Consider the following 20420-nt stretch of genomic DNA (forward strand, 5'->3'; position numbering starts at 1 on the left):
GCTACTTTCACTCAGTGTACTGTTTTCTTTTTTTTCAAAATTTATTTATTTATCATTTGAAAGGCAGAGTTATAGACAGGCAGAGGCAGAGAGAGAAAAAGAGTGAGGGGCCGGCGCTGTCGTGTAGCGGGTAAACGCTCTGGCCTGAAGCCCCGGCACCCCATATGGGTGCCGGTTCTAGTCCCGGCTGCTCTTCCAATTCAGCTCTCTGCTATGGTCTGGGAAAGCAGTAGAAGATGGCCCAAGACCTTGGGCCCCTGCACCTATGTAGGAGACCTGGAAGAAGCTCCTGGTTTTGGATCGGTGCAGCTCCAGCCATTGCGGCCAATTGGGGAGTGAACCATCAGATGGAAGACCTCTCTCTCTCTGCCTCTCCTTTCTCTGTGTGTAATTCTGACTTTCAAATAAATAAACATTTTTTTAAAAAATCCAACTCCTCCTTTAAAGAGAGAGCGAGAGAGCAAGAGCGAGAGAGAGAGCAAGAGATCTTCCATCCTCTGGTTCATTTCCCAAATGGCCGCGATGGCTGGAGCTGGGCCAATCCGAAGCCAGGAGCTTCTTCTGGATCTCCCATGTGGGTGCAGGGGGCCAAGGACTTGGGCCATCTTCCACTGCTTTCCCAGGCCATAGCAGAGAGCTGCATAGGAGGTGGAGCAGCTAGGACTCGAACCAGTGCCCACATGGGATGCCAGCACTGCAGGCAGTGGCTTTACCTGCCACGCCACAGCGCTGGCCTCTGTAGTGTTTTCAAGGTCGTTTTCTAAGTGATGAGTCGTCTTTGTCTTGCTTCTTTTAAGAATATATTCTTCTTACAGCTGACCTTCATCATTTTTTTTTTTTAAAAAAAGATTTATTTATTTGAAAGGCAGATATGGGGGGGGGGGGACAGAGAAAGAGAGAAGAAAAGAGGTTTCTTCCTTCTGTTTGGTTCACTCCCCAAATGGCCACAACAGTCGGGGCTGGGCCAGGCTGAAGCCTGGAGCTTCATCTGGGTCTCCGGTGTAGGGGATGCAGGGGGCCAAGGCCTTGGGCCACCTTCTGTGGCTTTTCCAGGTGTATTAGCAGGGAAATGGATCAGAAGTGGAGCAGCCAGGACTCAAACAGGTGCCTACATGGGATGCCGGCACTGCAGGCAGAGTATTAACTTCTACGTCACAGCGCCGGTCTTGACCTTCAGCATTTTTACTATGATACATCTGTGGATTTCTTCACAACTGTTTTAACTGGTGCTCACTGAGCACCCTGGACATGTAGATTTATGTTTTATAATAACTAGGTGGAGTCTTCACCCATTAGGTTTTCTGCTTTCTCTCTTCCTTCCTGGTACTCTCACCAGTTTTTTGAAGGCTGTTAAAATTTTTTTTTTTCATTCTTTTTTCCCCACCTGCTTTTGAGAGAGCTTAGACACAAATTTTTCTACTTTCTGTCAGAAGTGAAGTCTGTTCATTCAGGAAAAGTTAGGAGCTACTGGTTTTATGATTTCCTGCTCCACTGGCAAAATCTCTGTGCCTAAGTCTTGGAGTAGGGATGGGAGAGTGACACACCCACTTTAGGAAATGGGTATGTTCGAAAGGGACAGAGAAGCCTTGTCTGGTGTGGAGCCACAGTCTTCTGTGAGCATTAGGACTCCAGTGTTCTCAACAGCACTTCCCAGGTGAGGGCTGAACAGAGGGGGCCTCTATCATTTGACCAAAGTCAGCTGGAACTCAGTCTCAGCAACAGGTAGCTGGGTAGGATGAAAAATAATGTCCTGTTCCTCCCAGGAGGAAACCCCTCCCTCCACCTGGGAATTGGCAGAGAGGGAGCCTGTGTCCGCTGTGGCACCAGTCTGAAGTGTAAAGGTTTTGAGTAGTGTAGAGGTGGAGGTGTGGCTGGCGAAGACAGGCATCAGCCTTGGTACAAATACTACAGATTCTCACTTTTCTTGCCAAATTCTCATAGATATTTTTGAGTAGATGTTTATTCATCTGCTGTATGCCCTTAGGACAAGGCTTTAAAAGGCTGTTGTTTTAAAAATAATTTTCACACGTTTCACTGGGGAGCAGGAACAAGGTGCTCCTCAGATCTTTATATTCAAAGTCACTCTCTTCCATTTAATTTCCGAGAATTCCCATTATACTGTCACTTACTTGTCACATTCTGCAATCAGCCAGAGAGAGACCTACATAAAGACTTATCTTTGGGTGGAGGAACAATCTAGCTTTAAGTGCAAAGGTATTTATCAATGTGGAGTGGAATTATCATTATCATGGTTCAATCCTTGGGAGTCACTTCATATTACAACTTTTGTCCTCTTTAAGACTGGGTAATTGGGCTAGTCAGCTAAAGGGACTCCCACAGAAAATAAGCAATGCTGCATCACACATGGAAAAAAAGGATTTGACTATACAGAATAAATTTTTACTATGTAAAAATGTAAGGTCAAAAAATGAGTGGAGGGAAAAATCTGCAACAAGTACAGAAAAGTGTTCTTTTTCCTCTAACATTAGGAAGTTAAAAGTTACAAGAATGTTCTAATGTCATGATAGAAAAATAGGAAAAGAACATTTTCAACTGATACAATTTACATAAAAAATGAAGGATGACATTTAAAAAGCTCAACTTTAATAATCACTAAAGAATATATATAAAGACAGCACTAAGGGCCTTTGTTGAATCTTGTAGTAGCACTCATGTACTGGTAAAGGAAGTATAAATTAATAAATTCACGCTAGAAAGCAATTTGGCAAAACACAGCAACTGTTAAAAATTAATGTGACTCAATGAGTCTGCTGTGTGTCTTGCTTCCCCCTCAGGATCATTCTCTCCCTTTTAATTCTATCCTTCATTATTTGCTTACACTGGTCTTATTTGTGAAATCTCTTCAACATATACCCTATCTTTTTGATCGGTTGTGTATTTATACTTATCACTTTACCAAGTGCGCTGGCATTGGTACCTGCCTCCTTGGTAAGACTCATAGAATAAAACAGCAGACTCATAAAATGGCAAATGCCCAAAACAGCACTCCTGCCTCAGAATCAACCCTTGGGACATTCGGATCTGCCTAAAAGGTCCATGAGAATCTTACAGGCATGGAAAGCCATGACACGGTGGCAAAAAACAATCTAAATGAAAGACCCTGGTGAACAAGACCCCAGCAGAAGGAACAGGCCATCAAGGAGAGAGGTGCCTTTCTCTGAAGGGAGGAAGGAACCTCCACTGTGACACGGCCTTGACTAAACAAGTTCAGAGTCGGTGAACTCAAGGGGCTTCCATAGCCTAGACAGCTCATAGCAAGAGTCTTGGGTGATTGCTGACGTCATAAATATGAGTGCCAGTTGTTAACTCAACAACGGGAGTCACTGGGTACATGCTCCCCACATAGGATCTCTGTCCTTAATGTGTTTTACTATGAAACTTAAAAACACTACTAGTGGAACAATACCCTATACCTTGTGCGGTTGTGTGAATGCAGCCTGTTGAAATCCTTGCTTAGTATATATTAATTTGATCTTTAGATGAAGGTAATTGAAAATGAAACTCGATAAAGGGTGGGATGGCAGAGGGAGAGAGGAGGGCCATGGGAGGGAGGGAGGTTGGGGGGAAGCCACAATACAAAAGTTGCACTTTGTAAATTTACATTTATGAAATAAAAAAAAATTAAAAAAATGTGACTCAATAATTTTATATTTAAGATGCTGATAGAACCTAAAAAAAAACCTTAATGACAAAAATGTCCATCAAAGCATTACAGAGAAAAGCTATAGTCACATAAATGCCAGACAAAATGTTTAAATAGATAATACACTCAGCAGACCATAAACTACACAGTCATTAAAAACAGCATTTTAATGGGCTAATAAGTGTCAAAGGAAATGTTCATAATAAAAAATTGAAAACTAGGAGACAGTATCACTCCCTTTGCTATATGTACAAACAGAAAAATACAGGACAATGATTGTCTTTGGAGGGTAAATATGACACTTTCTTATTCATGATATTCTGGAGTAAATTAAAAGATACATATTTTAAAGATTCCTATCATAAAAGGTAACTATAAAAATATACACAACAAAATTTATAAATATAATCCTACCACATGCTATTAACATGTTTGAATATGACATATACATTTATTGCTACAGCTGGAAAAATAAAATATCTACAGGATTAAAATCCACTAAAAAACTTACTTTGTCATCCACTGAATTTTAAGATCTCGTAATGCTTCTGTAAATTCTTCTTTTAAGTCCTTCTCCTTTTCTGAATCTTTTTCCTTCTCCTTGGTGCCATTCTTAGTCTTTGTTGGTGGAGGTATTAGGTAATAATGCACAGGGATTATATCCTATAAATGTGGAGAGAAATTCTTAGATTAATATACTTATTTTGCATACTTTAAAATCATCTTCAACAGCTGAATATCATGTCCACACAGGACTGCACCTGGGTTGTATTATATTGTACTCTAGACTCAAAGCGTCACAAATACATCAAAAATTCCAATCTGAGATCTCATTACTTTTCTCCTAAACTTTAAAATACTGATGCTTCAATTTCTGTTTTAAAATAAAAGAGTTAAGAGTTTTTGGTTTTCTTAGCTTTGCTTGACAGAATGTTAACAAAAATACATTGACCTTTCACATATTAAATCTGATCAGGGGAGGAAACAAGTTAAAACCAAAAAGAAAAAAAGATGCTCTTTTGCAGGTAAATTAAAGGAGACATTTACATCTTTATAAAATCTAATGGCCTGACTGAGCCCCTGAAAGTAATAAGCAATTCTGGAACAGGTGATGAACAGGGCGGACAAGGCCCTTTCTGCTGTTATGGGCAAATTCTAATATGGGAATTCAGATAATAAACATATAAGTAAGTAAATACTTCATGATGGTGACAGATGATACGAAGAAATTAAAACAGGTGCTGGTGCTGTGGCACAGTGGGTTAAAACCCTGGCCTGTAGGGCCGGCATCCCATAGGCGTGCCAGTTCCAGTTCCGGCTGCTCCACTTCCAATCCAGCTCCCTGCTAATGCACTTGGGAAAGCAGCAGAACATGGCCCAAGTCCCTTGGGCCCCTGCACCCACATGGAAGACCTGGAAGCAGCTCCTGGCTCCTGGCTCTAGATTGGCTCAGTTCTGGCCTTTGTAGCCATCTGGGGAATGAACCAGTGTATGGAAGACCTCTCTCTGTGTCTCTATCTCTCTCTGTAACTCTTTCAAAGAAACAAAATAAATCTTAAAAAAAAAAAAAAAAAAAAAGAGTAAAAGGACAATGTGACTATTATAAGGTGGAGGAACCAATGTAGACAAGGTAATGGAAAGCCACTCTCAAGAGGTAATATCTCATCTACATGAACCCAACTGAAGACAAGCAGCAGCCCAAGATGAACAAGTGAGACACCCTGAGCTGGGTAAACAACAAACACTGTTGCACGTCCTGAGAAAGTTAAGTACAGCTTGATAAAACATAATTCTAAGTGCACTAAGAAGCCTAATACCAGAGCTATATGCAAGACAGCGATATGAACGAAGATTTCTTCTTTTTTTTTTTTTAATGATTATGGATCCTATATGGATTTAACATTTTGGCTGTTTTTAGTAATTGGATACTATTTGGAGAATGGCTCAAAGAAGGCAAAAATGGAGGCAGGAAAACAAGTTAGGAAGCCAACCTAGGAATCCCTGTAATACCTTAGGATAAAAGCATGCTGCAAAATGGAAGACATGAACAGATCTGAAATCAACAGTGCTTGCTTTGGTACTGAAAACTATAAATTAGATAAGGCTGAATATAACTGGCAGGGACAAGTCTTAGGGGAAAGGGTCAGTCCAAAGCATTCTACTATTAAATGTTCTGTGACTGAGAAAGACAGAAAACAAACAGAATCTGGGGTCATGGAGAAACTACAATGAAGAAAGAGGAATTATCAATGGATGGTTTGGTTGAGAAGTAGTGTGCGTAACAGGGCAGGGACCAGAAAACCTGGCATTAGAGCTGCTTGATCTCACTGACAAGAACAGTGTCATGTGCAGTTATGAGCAAAGACCAATGAATACAGAATGCAAGTAAACACAGCTATACCTCCTTTGAGTTTTGCTTTGAAGAGAGCAGAGAAGTGGAGTCTAATCACATCTATTGTATTAGCATGTATTTATTTAGTTAAGAAAAGTAACACAGAATTTGTGAAATGAAATCACATTATACTTGTTAGATCTGTTTTCAGCACAATAACTGCGTGTCTTAAATAAACCATTATTTATTAAGTCATTTTCTCAAACCTTATCTTCAGATTTATGTTAAAAATGCTGCTACATTAAAATTTTACATTCATTTTAGTTAACAAAGTTTCTGAAACTGGAACAAATCATATTACCAGAAAGACTTCACTGCCCTAATTATGGCAATTTCAGGAAAAACCTTATAAAGTTCAATCGAAAACTGTATTCCAAGTCCCTATTTCCCCCCAAATAGGATCTTTAAACACACATACTGTATAAAAATGACCATTTTATCAATGTTCACATTTAAACTTAATTTGAGGGTTTAAAAGAATAGTAAAAAGGAAGACCTACCACTGGAGTGCTAATAGGATGACAATACAAAATAGTAACTACTACTCCGATATGACTCATTGAAAGCCCAGAACGGGGCTGGCACTGTGGCTCAGTAGGTTAATCCTCTGCCTGCAGCACTGGCATCCCATATGGGCACTGGTTCTAGTTCTGGCTGCTCCTCTTCTAATCCAGCTCTCTGCTATGGCCTGGGAAAGCAGTAGAAGATGGCTCAAGTCCTTGGGCCCCTGCACTTGTGTGGGAGACTAGAAGAGACTTCTGGTTCCTGGCTTCGGATTGGTGCAGCTCTGGCCATTGCGGCCATTTGGGGAGTGAACCAGTGGACAGAAGACCTCTCTTTCTCTCTGTTTCTCACTGTTTGTAACTCTACCTCTCAAATAAATAAAATCTTTAAAGAAAAAAAAAAAAGCTCAGAACACTTGACTGTGAAATAACCTATGTAAAGCTATCTGTGGTCAGTCTGTACCACTCTCCCTCTGAGGTCTTAGACCCAGTAGTTTGGGAACAAAGGCCTTATATGTGAAGTATAAGAATGGAAAAAGGAAAGAGGGCTACTGCTTGGGTTAACTCTTTCAGGACTCCACACCCGTCCTTCTCCCCTTTTTGAGGGTCCCTCTCCTAGATGGACCATTTCCTGGGAAAAGCCAAGACAATGCACCTGTAAAATCTGAGCTGGTAATCTACCTAGTACTGATGTTAACAGACTGCTTCAATGTCATCTGTACAGCATAGACAACGTATCTAAGAAGTCAGGTATAGAGGGGTCTCTAGTGTTTATAGTATAATTATTCTCCTAGAATCATGTTTGTCATCCATTGTGCTAGAATGTGAACACTTGCTTGGCAGTTCTCACTCTAAGAGCAAGTGTCCTTTAGCTTCCCATGCTTATCCCAACTAGAGAGAGGTATGATAATGCCTGGTAGGAAGACTGTGTGTTGTGAGGCAATTCCTCCCTTTAAACGTAAAGGGAAAGCATTTGCCATTAGTGTCTAAGTACAGAGAGAAAATGTAATCTAAAATGAGTAATCCAGTAAAATTATTTCATATAATTAACATTTCATTCTAATAAAGACCTTTAAAAACTCACTTATCATAGCAATCTCAAACTATTACTCCAAAGCACAAAAGACACAAAATTTATGATAAATTATCTAAGGAAAATTGTATGAGTTTTATAATTAGCATTTTATGTATTAAATATGTCAAATTAGTGATTATGCTATTACCATCCAATAAAATACTCACAATAAGAATTTTTTATTAAAAATTATGAGCCTGGTAGGCTTAATTTCTAATCAAAAGAAAAAAGTTATTTTTCATTTGCATTATCATGATAATTTGTGTTTTTTTGTCAAGTATTTTCACAAGTCACTTTTCAAAGGCTTAATCCCAGATCAATGTAATAGAAATGATTTTCGACCTTAAATCTTAAAAAATCTTGATTGTGGTTTAAAGAGTCAGTCAAGAAAAATCATCAGGATAGAAATGCTATAAAGTACTTTCTATAGTAGACACTTAAAAATAAGTTTACAGAATTTTTCTAGCCATGAAGTATTGCAAGAATTGAACAATGTTTTTTAGAAAGTCAAAAGTACCTGCCAACACAGAAGCTACTCTTTGGGCAATATAACACACCACTGTTTAAATTTGGTTAAAAAGTTGCAATTTTTTTAGTTCTTAATAACTATATACTAAAAAAAAGTTAAGCTTTTTACAAACTAAAATAACTGTTTCAAAGATTAATATCTTATTTGCATGTTATTTATGACCTGATAAAAGTAACTGTATTCTTTCATACTGTAATGAACTTTAAAAAGTTGGTGGATTTTTCCACATCAAAAGTCAATGCAATCAAGTGAACAAATCCATGGAAGATGATGATAAAGTGCAGGCTGGTATTATTACCAACCAAAAAAATTGTGATTATACTGTTTATTTTCAAAATAACAGTTTTACTGTGTACTTGCACTAAAGATATAGGTTTAGAGTGAACAAGCAAAGGCAACTCTAGCTGCCAACTTCTTCATACAAAGCTTTAGTAACTTCCAAATAATAACAACTTCCTGTTCATTTAACACTTTCCTCCCTTCTATAAGTTAATCCAAGCATAATCTACCCAAACTCCTGAAAGGCCCATCAAAACGTAAAAAATAAAGAAAAAAACTGGCTACAATCTTCAGGACAAGTTCCCTCTACTTTTAATGGGTTCCAAGAATATCTTTTGCTTGTTTTCCAAAGCAGTGGCTTTCAAACTATTTTCACAATGTACCAAAGATACACATATCAACATGTATAATAAAATTACAGTCTTCTGAGTCAGTAAACTGACATTTCCTACTTTGTTTTTTCTTTTAATGGTGGTTTTGCTCCATTAAATGAATTTACAAGTCCTCAAATGGATCAAGACACCCAGCTGAAACAGCTGGTCTTTATAGAGTGCTTTATCTGGAAAGATGGATTTCTAGTGATGCATTTCATTCAAACAAAGTGCCTGTCACTGCTTCAGAAGATACTTAATATAGCAGTTTTATCTGTTATAAAATGGCCATCTCTAGTTTCATGTCATTAAGCTCTCTTTATGCTGAATGATGTCACTCAATCTTCACCAGATAGCTCATCTAATGTGCATTCCTGTCTCTATGCTATGTGAAATAGGAACTTTCTTGTCTGAGTTAACTGTGTCTACAGCACTCCATCAAAGACTGTATAATAAAGTGTAGGGAAGTCAACCAGACCACATGCTAACGAGTTATGCCTTCAACCTGTTGTGACCCTGGTGTTAAGCTTTAATTTGGGCCAACAGTCCTTACTTCTGCTCTTGCTCTGTCCACTGCTCTTTTTATCTCTGCCTTTTCAGAACTAGGACAGATGTTAAGAACATGAAATAGGGGCCAATGCTGTGGCGTACCAGTAAAGCCACTGCCTGCAGTGCCTGCATCCCATATGGGCGCGGGTTCGAGAACCGGTTGCTCCACTTCCGATCCTGCTCTCTGCTATGGCCTGGGAAAGCAGTAGAAGACGGTCCAAGGCCAGCACCGTGGCTCACTAGGCTAATCCTCCGCCTGTTGCGTTGGTACCCCGGGTTCTAGTCCCGGTTGGGGTGCTAGATTCTGTCCTGGTTGCTCTTCTTTCAGTCCAGCTCTCTGCTGTGGCCTGGGAGTGCAGTGGAGGATGGCCCAAGTGCTTGGGCCCTGCACCCACATGGGAGACCAGGAGGAAACACCTGGCTCCTGGCTTCGGATCAGCGCAGCGTGCCGGCCATAGCGGCCATCTGGGCAGTAAACCAACGGAAGGAAGTCCTTTCTCTGTCTCTCTCTCACTGTCTAACTCTGCCTGTCAAAAAAAAAAAAAAAAAAAGATGGCCCAAGTCCTTGGGCCCCTGCATCCACATGGGAGACCCAGAAGAAGCTCCTGACTCCTGGCTCCAGATCAGTGCAGCTCTGGCCATTGTGGCCAATTAGGGAGTGAAACAACAGATGGAAGACCTTTCTCTCTCTCTGCCTAGACTTCTCTCTGTAAGTCTGACTTTCGAATAATAATAATAAAAAAGAACAAAATAAACATCACTTAAAAATGCGGACTATTTTATTAATCAAATTGTTCAATTTAAAATGCCTTTAAACTTTAAAACAATTAAGTGTTTTGGCTTACACACCTAAAAAAATCAAATTCATCTCTCTAGGATTTGAATATTTAAAATTTCATCTATTACTTGATATTATAAGAAATTTTTCTATACACAGGAAACAAGGGACTTCCAGCAATTTCTGATTTAAAAAAAAAATCCTTAGAAAATCAGCATATCTATAGCTTAGCGTCGCTAAGAGCACTATACTGCAGAACGTAAAGAAAGGAAACAAAGAGATTTTTTAAAAAAGATTTGTAATAGTGACATAAAAAAAGTTTAACTACTATGTAAATCAGGTTTTAAGACATCTTTTTTAAGAACTGACAATCAGTACCTTTTTAAATTTTCCTTGTCGTTTTGCAGCAGACTGCCCCTGGGAGTTAGAAGGACATTCTGTAAGAACACATGCACAGTCTACACAGGATGGAGACACCTCCTCTAACTTTCTTCCAGTTTATGTTCCACTTGTATGCGTCACAGCACTTAGGAGGGTCAAGTCTATGATCAAAATGGCATGCTCTTAAAAAGCAAAATTGCCACTTCATTTTTAAAAGAAAAATGCACCCAAATACATTAACTCTAGGGAAAAATGTTTTTCAACCTTTTATTTCAAAAAGCTATTAGATCAAAATCTGTTTATAAAAAGTTTTAAAGACAGTAAATTTAGGTGATGATCTATAGATTTTGATTTTAAAGTATGTCACACTAATCACACAAGCCTATGCATTCTTATAAAAGGCATCATTTGGACACTGAGAAATTCAAAGTACAGTAAAACTAACAGTTACTATCCCAACTACCAAACACATAAGAAATGCAAACTGCTGTGGAAAAATTAAACAGACAATGTTATGAGAACTGTAACATAAATTCAGATTATTGCTGCCTCTTCTGATCAACAAATTTAATCTCACACATTTACAATTTGATTTCAAAAATTGCCAGTGAAACAATACACATTGCCAAGTACTACATCTGAAATCCTAAAGTTACACTTTGACTAACAATGCCATTTCTGTTATACTCTTTCTAAGGAAGCAGACTCTTCACAAGAGTCACCTGTCATCTGGTGGAAAATCCACAGCTGAAGCAGCTACACTTCCCATAAAATAAAATCCACAGAGAAGGACTACCAGGAATTCTTAAATCAGTGCATATACAGATTCTATTAGCTTTAACTAATGATTAACTTCAAATTACAGTAAAGTAGGTACTCATATGTATTAGTAGTATAAGTGAAATGATACCTAAAATGTTAGTGTAAGGCAGCTCTTTCTAAGCATCAAATTCCCAAATTATGCTTCAATGACAGTGAATGAATGGCTTTTTGGTTTATTAGTGGCAAGAAGTGAAGACAATTTTTTAAGATGTATGAGATCTACTCATTTTGATAACGGCACTTATAGCCTCTAGCATTAGACGGTAGACTTACTTTGCTTTGTGAGAACTAATGCCTAAGAGAAATGTAGAACTCTAGGAATGAAAACTTTCACTGGCATTGAGCTAAAATGGTAATATGACAAAAGATGACAGAACTATATAAACACTACTCACATAATAAATTTGTAATGAACACACAGATGGAGAAGCACTAACACAGGTACCTATAAAATTGTAACATTTGTTTCTAAACTACAACAACCATATTTCTAATAAAAAACACTGTGAAATTATAAAAAGGCAGCTTCCCCAAAATCTCTCTCATTTATGTAATTATGTAAAATTCCAACAAAAGAAAGGTCCACACAAGTGTGAAAATTTACTTTTCATTAGTAGTAATTGTTCTGACTGGTGTTTGGAAGCACCCAAAAAGAACCACATCTATTTATAGATCCCTTTCACTGTTATGTTGCTAAAATTCTATGCTAATTTTAAAGATATTCACTTTAGCCATGTTTGATTTGGATCTACATGCTTCACAGGAAGCTCAAGCATAGTAGTGAGATAAGTTAGGATGGTTTCAGGGCCCAAGTACTTAGTTGGGCCATTCTACCACAGTTGGGCTTGTGAAAACACATACTTAATATCTAAATATGACATATTTTAAAAGGCAACCAAAAGTTAATTTACCTTCACTAGCAACTTGGGAAAAATATGAAAAATAATAAAAAATATTTTTTTCCAAGGATATTTTCTCTTTTACTCATTCTGTAAAGTGCAAAGTGGAATTAATTTCTATCTTTAAAGAAATGAAAATTTTAGAATAGGTAATTTCAATGTGAAAAAACTAATACTTACAGCTTTCTTTCCAAGTTCAGTTTTTGATAATGTTAAGGATCCTGCAAGGTAGCATCCAGGTCCTGCACCTTTGGGTATTCTAATAAAAGAATTCAAAGATGGAAGTTTCACAAGGATAACTTAGGAAAAAAATATCAAAACAATTCCACCCTGAAATCATTCCCATAGCTAAGAGTTCAAAAATCAAAGTAAGAAATAACTTCAGCCTAAAATGATACATGAAAACATACTATTAATTCAGCCTAATGTAATGGACTCACATTAAAAAGACTACAGTGTACATAAGATGAGCATTAAGTAAATGTGACATTATCACTCACTTATCATCAGGCAAGGAAGTAACGAAGAATGGCTGGTTATATTTGGGAGGTAATGTCAAATTGCTTGATTTCTTCTTTCCTAGAAGTGCAAGGCTATGATTTTCATGAATATCTAAGCTCAAAGTATTAGACAACCTATGAGAAACAATAAATGGGAGATCTTTAAGACGCTCCAAATCACTGATCTGCTCATGACGAATCTGTAGTCGAATTGTATAATCTCCTTTCTCCAATTTCAAAGAATACTGAAAAAGAAAAACATTTGAAATAAGTTTAACCAAGTAAGCTGAAACCACAGCAAGAAGATAAAGAGCAACAGTGACTGAGTGCCTATAAAATGTGAGACACATTGTGAGCTAGTATCCATACCTTTACATATACACACACACACAAAGTTAGCCACATGCTGGCTAGTGAACAGGACAGGGGACATCAAGTGACTTGACTAAGGCCACACAGAAAAGTGTCAGGGAACTTAAAAAAGGTCTGACTCCAAAGCTGTTCCTTTTACAACAGGACACACTGATATTGTAAGCTCAATCAGTATCTGCTCAAGTCTGTCACAAGCAAACATTTTCTAGTTTGTGGGTCATCTAAGACATACACAAAGTGTCAAAAAATTAGTAAAACTGGGGTTCTAAATAATATCTAAAATGAATATACATACATGAGTGTATACATTTGACGTCTTTTTATTATAACCAGAATGTCATCTCCCTCATTACAGAAAAAAAGGAAGTCATCAGAGACCAAGGAATAGAAATCGATGTTTGACCCTATATAATACACATAACAAAATGGAATGCTGTATTCTACAGCAGCAGTTTCTTCTGAGAAGATGTAAACAGTCACCAACATAACAGCACTGCACAAACCCAGTATGTACTGAGATACAATACCACTTGCTTTGAGAAAAAAAAAAAAATCTCATTTTTTGATTGGCTAATAACTTAAAACTTAGATAAATTATTTTCATTATTCTGCATAAAACTATAGGAACTATCTATTTCCTTATAATATTTCACTCCTGGATAAAATTTCTCTAAATTATATGACTAAAAAATTTTTTCCCTTCAATGTGACAGCACAAAAGACGGTGTTGTCATGTACTTTCAACCTGAAAGTTCTAATAAACTGAAGACAGCGGCCACTACTGCAGTGCTTCTGGTGAATCTCACTCAGCCCTGGGATCATTTCACATGCTCATGCATCTCAGATGATTTGCTTTCCACTTCAGACAGTTGAAAGTAGTGTGCAGGAAGCAGAAATACTACACACAAAAAGCTATGCCACCCAGCATCTCCACTGTCATCCTTGTCCCCTTTGCCCCCAAGTGGGCTTCAGCTCAAATGCATGCAGAGAAGCTGTCATGCTGTCCTTCAACAATGGAGCTCCCTGGGGTTTGTAAAGGTACTAAATGCAAAATCATGGTGTTTAAAAACCACTAATATTACAATAAAAGTCAGAAATTCATGAGTTCAGGAAATAGTGTCTTTAATTCTGTTATACCTGATGTGGATAGGCATCTCCTGAACCCATCTGTCTTTTGTTCTGGTCAAAAATAATCCACAGTTGGCTGTCAAATTCTGATTCGTACAATAATTCACAAAGTAGTGGGCAACTTGGAGTTACTTCCCCACTCTTGGGCTATAAAAAGATAAGAATGGTTACTTAACATACTTTATGTATGATTTCTACTATAAATTTTTAATATTGCTGACATAATTTTTTAACAAAAGTATACTAAAAGTTCTTGAAAAAATTCTGAAAATGCAGAACATCTAGTATTTTGGCACTAATAAAGGCACTTCTACTTTACAGACTTTAAAAAGTATAAGCCTAGATATCTGTATTCATTCATAAAGCAGTATAATGAGAATTTCTATAACTTTTGTGACACTCTTCTGTTTTCCTAAACCTCTACCCACTTTATATATATATATATGTATATATATATATAAATCTAGCAATTCACAGAAATCAAACATTTCCATCAAAGTAAAAACAAATTCATATTGTGCTTCAATAATATCTCATTGATTCTATAACAGTTCTTTGATTCAGCATTTAACTGCAGTTTCATTACTTTTACCAGTCATTTCAACTAGGAGCTAGCCTGATCTTTTCTCCACTTTTCCAAGGTCTGCTTCACAAAAAGCAATCTGCCCCAGTACCTTATTTAGCAAAGGTGGCATGTGAGACATCTAACCATCCCTTGGTCAGATGGCATCACTAGGCAGGTACAGGTGACTATAAAACTTGATGCTCGAAGGCTAGGTCACCATTAAATTACACTTTATGACTTCACAGATGAATGGTACTTAATTACAAATCATAATTTGTTGAAGAATGATTCTAAATTAAACAGTATTAGTTACTTGACTATATCTCATATATCATATCCTGTCCTTCCACTTGTGATTTTATTATTCATAAACAAAACACTATATAGGTAAGAGTATACTTTACTAGGCACTTACTTGATGAAAGTTGTATGTCAGAATCATCTCATAAAGTTGGCGATTATTTGGCAAAACATCTCTTGATCCTAAGGGCTTTGTTTTTGCACTCACTGGGCTGTAATGAGGCAATTAAAAACTGATTTGCTTCTAGAGTTTATTTAATGAGACAAAATTATAGGCAAGAAAATTTATATAACATATTGCAAAAAGAGATAGATTAATATTCCTGAAAACTGTCCTTCTTAGATTTAATCATTAACTTGTATAATTTTTTGAAAAAATCGTACCAACATATATAGTTAAATTTTGCAATAAATATGACAAAGGAAATATTTCCACAATAAAAGCATTTTCAAATGTTGCAAACAGCTTTTTTTATTTTTTGTTTAAGATTTATTTATCTGAAAGACAGAGTTACAGAGAGAAGTAGAGACAGACAGAGAGAGGGAGGTCGTCCATCTGCTAGTTCACTCTCCAAATGGCCACAATAGCTGGAGCTGAGTAGATCTGAAGCCAGGAGCCAGGAGCTTCTTCCAGGTCTCCCATCTGGGTGAAGGGGCCCAAGGATTTGGGCCATTCTCTGTTGCTTTCTCAGGTGTGTTAGAAGGGAGCTGGGTCAGAAGCGGAGCAGCTGGGACCCAAACTGGTACCCATATGGAATATGCTACAGGCCGGGGCTTTAACCAGTTACAGCATAGCACTGGCCCTGCAAACAGTTCTTAACACAACCAAATCCCAACAGTAGGATAATAATACTGACAGTGCTAGAAAACAGGTTCTGATTTGTATCCTGCCGTGCATACCACCAACAGTGCTGTGTGGGCACATCATGGACTTCACCAGGCCAGCTACTGCTCCCCACATTCCAAGGACTACACCAAGCCCTCATCCTGACCCAGGATACTTTATCTTTTTAGTACTCTCTGAAATAAGCTATTAAGGTACAGATTTTACAGAGGAAAGTACTGAGATTGGGAAAGTAAATTTTTTAACATAGTTAATAATGTCAGTAAAATATAATAATCTACTCCTTTAAATTTACTTCCAATTGTTGAAATTTAGGGCAGGATGATGACACAATTTATTTTATCTTCAAAAGTTGAAAGTTTTAATTTTACTCATAATTCTAGGAGGTCGTGTATCTAGACATTACCATATCGCTCACTACCTTCTCTAATTGGTTATCTCCCTAAAAGAAAGTTATATTTATTTTTATCTACTTGAAAGGCAGAGTGACACAAGCACATGCACACACATGAAGAGAAAAAGGGGGTGGGAGGGAAGGAAGGAAAGAGGGAGAGAGAGAGTCTCTCATTTGCTGCTTGACTCTTCAAATGCCCGTAACAGCTAGAGAAAGGCCAGTCCCAAACCAGGAACCTGGAACTGTACCCTGGTCTCAAACACGGGCAGCAGGAGCCCAGGCACTTGAGCCATCTTCAGCCTGCCAAGATGCATTAGGAAGCCAGAGTGGATGTAGAGTAGCTGGGACTTGAACCAGAACCTCCATAAGGGATGTGGGCATCTCAAGGGGCAGCTTAACCCACTGCAACAAAACACCTGCCTCCAATTGGTTATCTTAATGCATTTAGTACTTGGCTTCTTGTTGATGTAAATTACAGTCAAATTACAAAAACCATGTATCTTTTATAATGTAGTGAATATGTGAGCACAGGTCTTGGCCCTGCTTTCATAGAGAAGCTGTTATGGCAAAAATATTTAACTGCTTAAATTTCTACCATTCAAGAAACTTTCCAGTACTGCAATTTCTGAAAATGATCAGGTAAGGATTCACATAATAATATCAGACAGAATGCTAACTTATTACTTTATAGCAAAAAATAAAAAGGTTAATGCCCACTGATCCTAATCACTCATAACTGGGATCACCTATTTGCCATTCTTTTTTTTTTTTTTTTTGACAGGCAGAGTGGACAGTGAGAGAGAGACAGAGAGAAAGGTCCTTCTTTGCCATTCACCCTCCAATGGCTGCCACGGCCGGTGCACTGCGCTGATCCGAAGACAGGAGCCAGGTGCTTCTCCTGGTCTCCCATGGGGTGCAGGGCCCAAGGACTTGGGCCATCCTCCACTGCACTCCCTGGCCACAGCAGAGAGCTGGCCTGGAAGAGGGGCAACAGGGACAGAATCCGGCGCCCCGACCGGGACTAGAACCTGGTGTGCTGGCGCCGCTAGGCGGAGGATTAGCCTATTGAGCCGCAGCGCCAGCCTCTATTTGCCATTCTTAATGCTGCCAGTCAAGAGGGACAGTGAGGCTGGAAGCTGTTGCTGGGGCTTCATCTTAAGACAAAGTGAGGATTCCCAGGCAAGAAGTAATGAATTTTTATCTCCAGTACTCAGATGGATTCAAACAATGACTCTGGATGGGCACTGTCATGCAGTGGGTTAACTGGCCACTTGGGATTACCGCATCCCATACCAGAGTGCTGCTGGTTCCAGTCCCCACTACTCCACTTCAGATCTAGCTTCCTGGTAATGGATCCTGGGAGGCAGCAGATGATGAATCAGGTGCCTGGGTCCCTGATGACTATGCAGGAGACATGCTTGTAGTTTCTGGGTCTGGCCCAGTCCTAGCTATTGTGGGCATTTAAGGAGTGAAGCAGTGGATGGGAGATCTCACTCTCTCTTGCTTTTTCCAAGTAGATAAAAATAATAAACATTAAAAAACAAAGGTAAAAAAATGACTCTTTCTAAAGAGTACAAGATCTGTCCCCAACAACATATCTGAGTCATACCGTAATGTTTGGACCCAGCTCTTCAAAGTTATACAAGGAGCCAGATCTTCATATTTCAAGGAGGACTGAACATCAAAACGGTTGATTCCTTCCGATGCATGCTACAAAGAATATGTATCAAATTAATGCCCCATATTTTACTGAAAATAATTTGTACTTAAAAAATAAAAGTATATAGTATAAAGTGTGTAAGTATCCATGAATAAAGGTTACTATTATTTTTCAGAAGCAGTGAAAATTTATCTACTAAAGTTTAAATATAACCAATGAAATAATTTTTCAATAATACAAATAATTGACATTCAAAATGATGGAAATGTTGTAGGACTTACAATGTTTAACTGAGGAGCAGTACACACTATCCCATGGAAAGAAATGGTATAATCGATATTGACATCACTGAGACTTGCCCACCAACGAGCAATGCAGAATTCAATTGCTTTTCCACCCTACAAATAGAAGTAAATCATAGTACAAAAATCTCAATTTTGCTCAAATTTCAGAATGTAAGATATTAGCTATTTCAGAAGCATCCTGTACTTTCAAACTTTTCCTATTTTAAAGCAATAAAACTCAAAGAACTTCTACCAGCAAGGATAATAGACAGACTAGCCATGCTTGTATAGACAGAGTGCTGGCATTAACATACACTGTCATTTATACAGAATTCTGCAATTCTGGTCAGAAGAGATGCAAGGCAGCTTTTAAAAGCACACATAATAAAATACAGTGGGAAAACAAAGTGGAATAAAAAACTAGGACCAAAAGAAAAACAACTGAGAATAATGACAAGAGAAAGGATGACTCTGTAAGGCATATTCAACAGCCACGGCTGCTTCTTGGGTAATGAAGTAATGTTCACTTAGTCTTCCTTCTTACTGAAAAGTACAACAATAAATAAAGAAAAACTACTCCTGGCACTGAGTTTTAAATCAAGTTTTCTAGTAATTAGCACATGAAGAAGTTTAAGAACTATGTGAGACTGACATCCAGAACACAAATGAAACTAACTAGTAGCTATGGGAGCAACTGAAAACACAAAGTAGGAGTTTAACAGAAGACATCAGCATACTCCTTTTCTATGGAGGATGCACTAGTCATCATTTCCAACTGTGAAGGTATGAGTGGATGGCAATCTGCCATTATTCAGGAAAACTTAAACATGAAGCAGTAGCAGTTTCACCTATAAACTGAATTAACCTCATGGATTTTCAACAAAAGGGCATTAACAAATGAACTTATGTGAGATGCAGAAAACTCTTAAATAAGGAAATATCCGAAGGCAACAATCTAGATCAGTCACAGGGTGTCAGAATCTATCAACTAGCACTTCTCTTTGACTAAATTATTCAAGAGTTAAAAAGACACAAATATTAACATCAGACTTGCTTTCAAGTATGTTAATTAGATTTATCTTTCTACTTCATTTATTTAACAATAACAAAATGTAAAGTTGCAATGTCCTCTAAATACAACGTCTAACATCAGATTTAATCAGTGTTGACCCATACCAAAAAGCAAAAGAAACTGTTTATGATTCCAAACTGTTCAAACTTACTAGGACAGGAAAAGCTTCAGTGAGTGTCCCTTTCTCTGGAAGGGAACAGAACTTATAGAACTCATGACTTCGATATGCTCTTTGCTTCACAAGCTGTACAGCATGAAGAACAAACTTGGCTGACACCTCCGAAGAACATGAACACACTGTCACTTCTACAAAGAGAAGGAAAGAAAAGAAAGCTTTAAAATGATTAAGACTTAAAATGTATATAAAGAAGTTTTAAAATGGCCTACTTGTTTAGCGAAAGAAATATTACAAATAAAATCTGTATATTTTCTTAAAAACAAAGAATGACAATATTAGTAAGGCTGGCAGGATAGAATATTTTCCATATTAAATAAATAAACTGGTATTCAAGTAAACAATCATGCTGCAAACATAAGGAAACAGCAAGCTGTCCACAGATGTACAAAAAGTTATTCTCATAGGTACCTTTAAAAATCCCTCTGAGCTTCCTCCTATTTTATCTGAAAATTAACACCTGATAAAAGGAAGAGGATTTCAATTTTGGAAACCTCTGTTTCTTATTACACCCAAATTCTAATAACTTACAATTCTTCCTAACCTCTCCCTCCAGTCTATTTGTGTCCTGCTTGTTTCTATAAAGTATGACCATTAGAAAATACTTAGCTTCACTTTGAGGCACAGTTTGGAGCTAAGCCAAAATCATGGTGAAACAAATGTAATAGCTTATCTAAAAAGTACCTTATGTTCTAATTCAAGGGAACTGAAGCATACCTCAGCTCTCTGGTTCTCAGGGACGAGGAGGCATGGAGCTCTCAAAACCTAATCAGTTGCTTAGAACATACATATCTGTTATGATGACATTTCTAAATATCTGAAATAGACATCATCTGTAGTGCATTTCTTGCTGATTTTAACATTTGATTTATTTACTTGAAAGG

The 20420-nt window shown here is 37.8% G+C and overlaps 1 protein-coding gene across 3 annotated transcripts in view; it reads right to left on the reverse strand.

Annotated features, from left to right (window-relative positions):
• TPP2 (tripeptidyl peptidase 2) overlaps positions 1–20420 on the reverse strand; it is an 87809-nt gene that overhangs the window by 11658 nt on the left and 55731 nt on the right. For 2 of the 3 annotated variants that reach the window (XM_062193961.1, XM_062193963.1), the window contains exons 17-25: positions 19513–19667; positions 18287–18403; positions 17955–18055; positions 15223–15319; positions 14252–14389; positions 12743–12987; positions 12423–12501; positions 10519–10557; positions 4176–4327 (exon numbers count right to left, since the gene is read on the reverse strand). In XM_062193961.1, the coding sequence (XP_062049945.1) occupies positions 4176–4327; positions 10519–10557; positions 12423–12501; positions 12743–12987; positions 14252–14389; positions 15223–15319; positions 17955–18055; positions 18287–18403; positions 19513–19667 (1123 nt within the window). The remainder of the gene's footprint in view (positions 1–4175; positions 4328–10518; positions 10558–12422; positions 12502–12742; positions 12988–14251; positions 14390–15222; positions 15320–17954; positions 18056–18286; positions 18404–19512; positions 19668–20420) is intronic. The other variant, XM_062193962.1, reaches the window with a different exon arrangement.

This window comes from Lepus europaeus, chromosome 6, assembly GCF_033115175.1.
Source record: "Lepus europaeus isolate LE1 chromosome 6, mLepTim1.pri, whole genome shotgun sequence".
NCBI classification, from domain to species: Eukaryota; Metazoa; Chordata; class Mammalia; order Lagomorpha; family Leporidae; genus Lepus; species Lepus europaeus.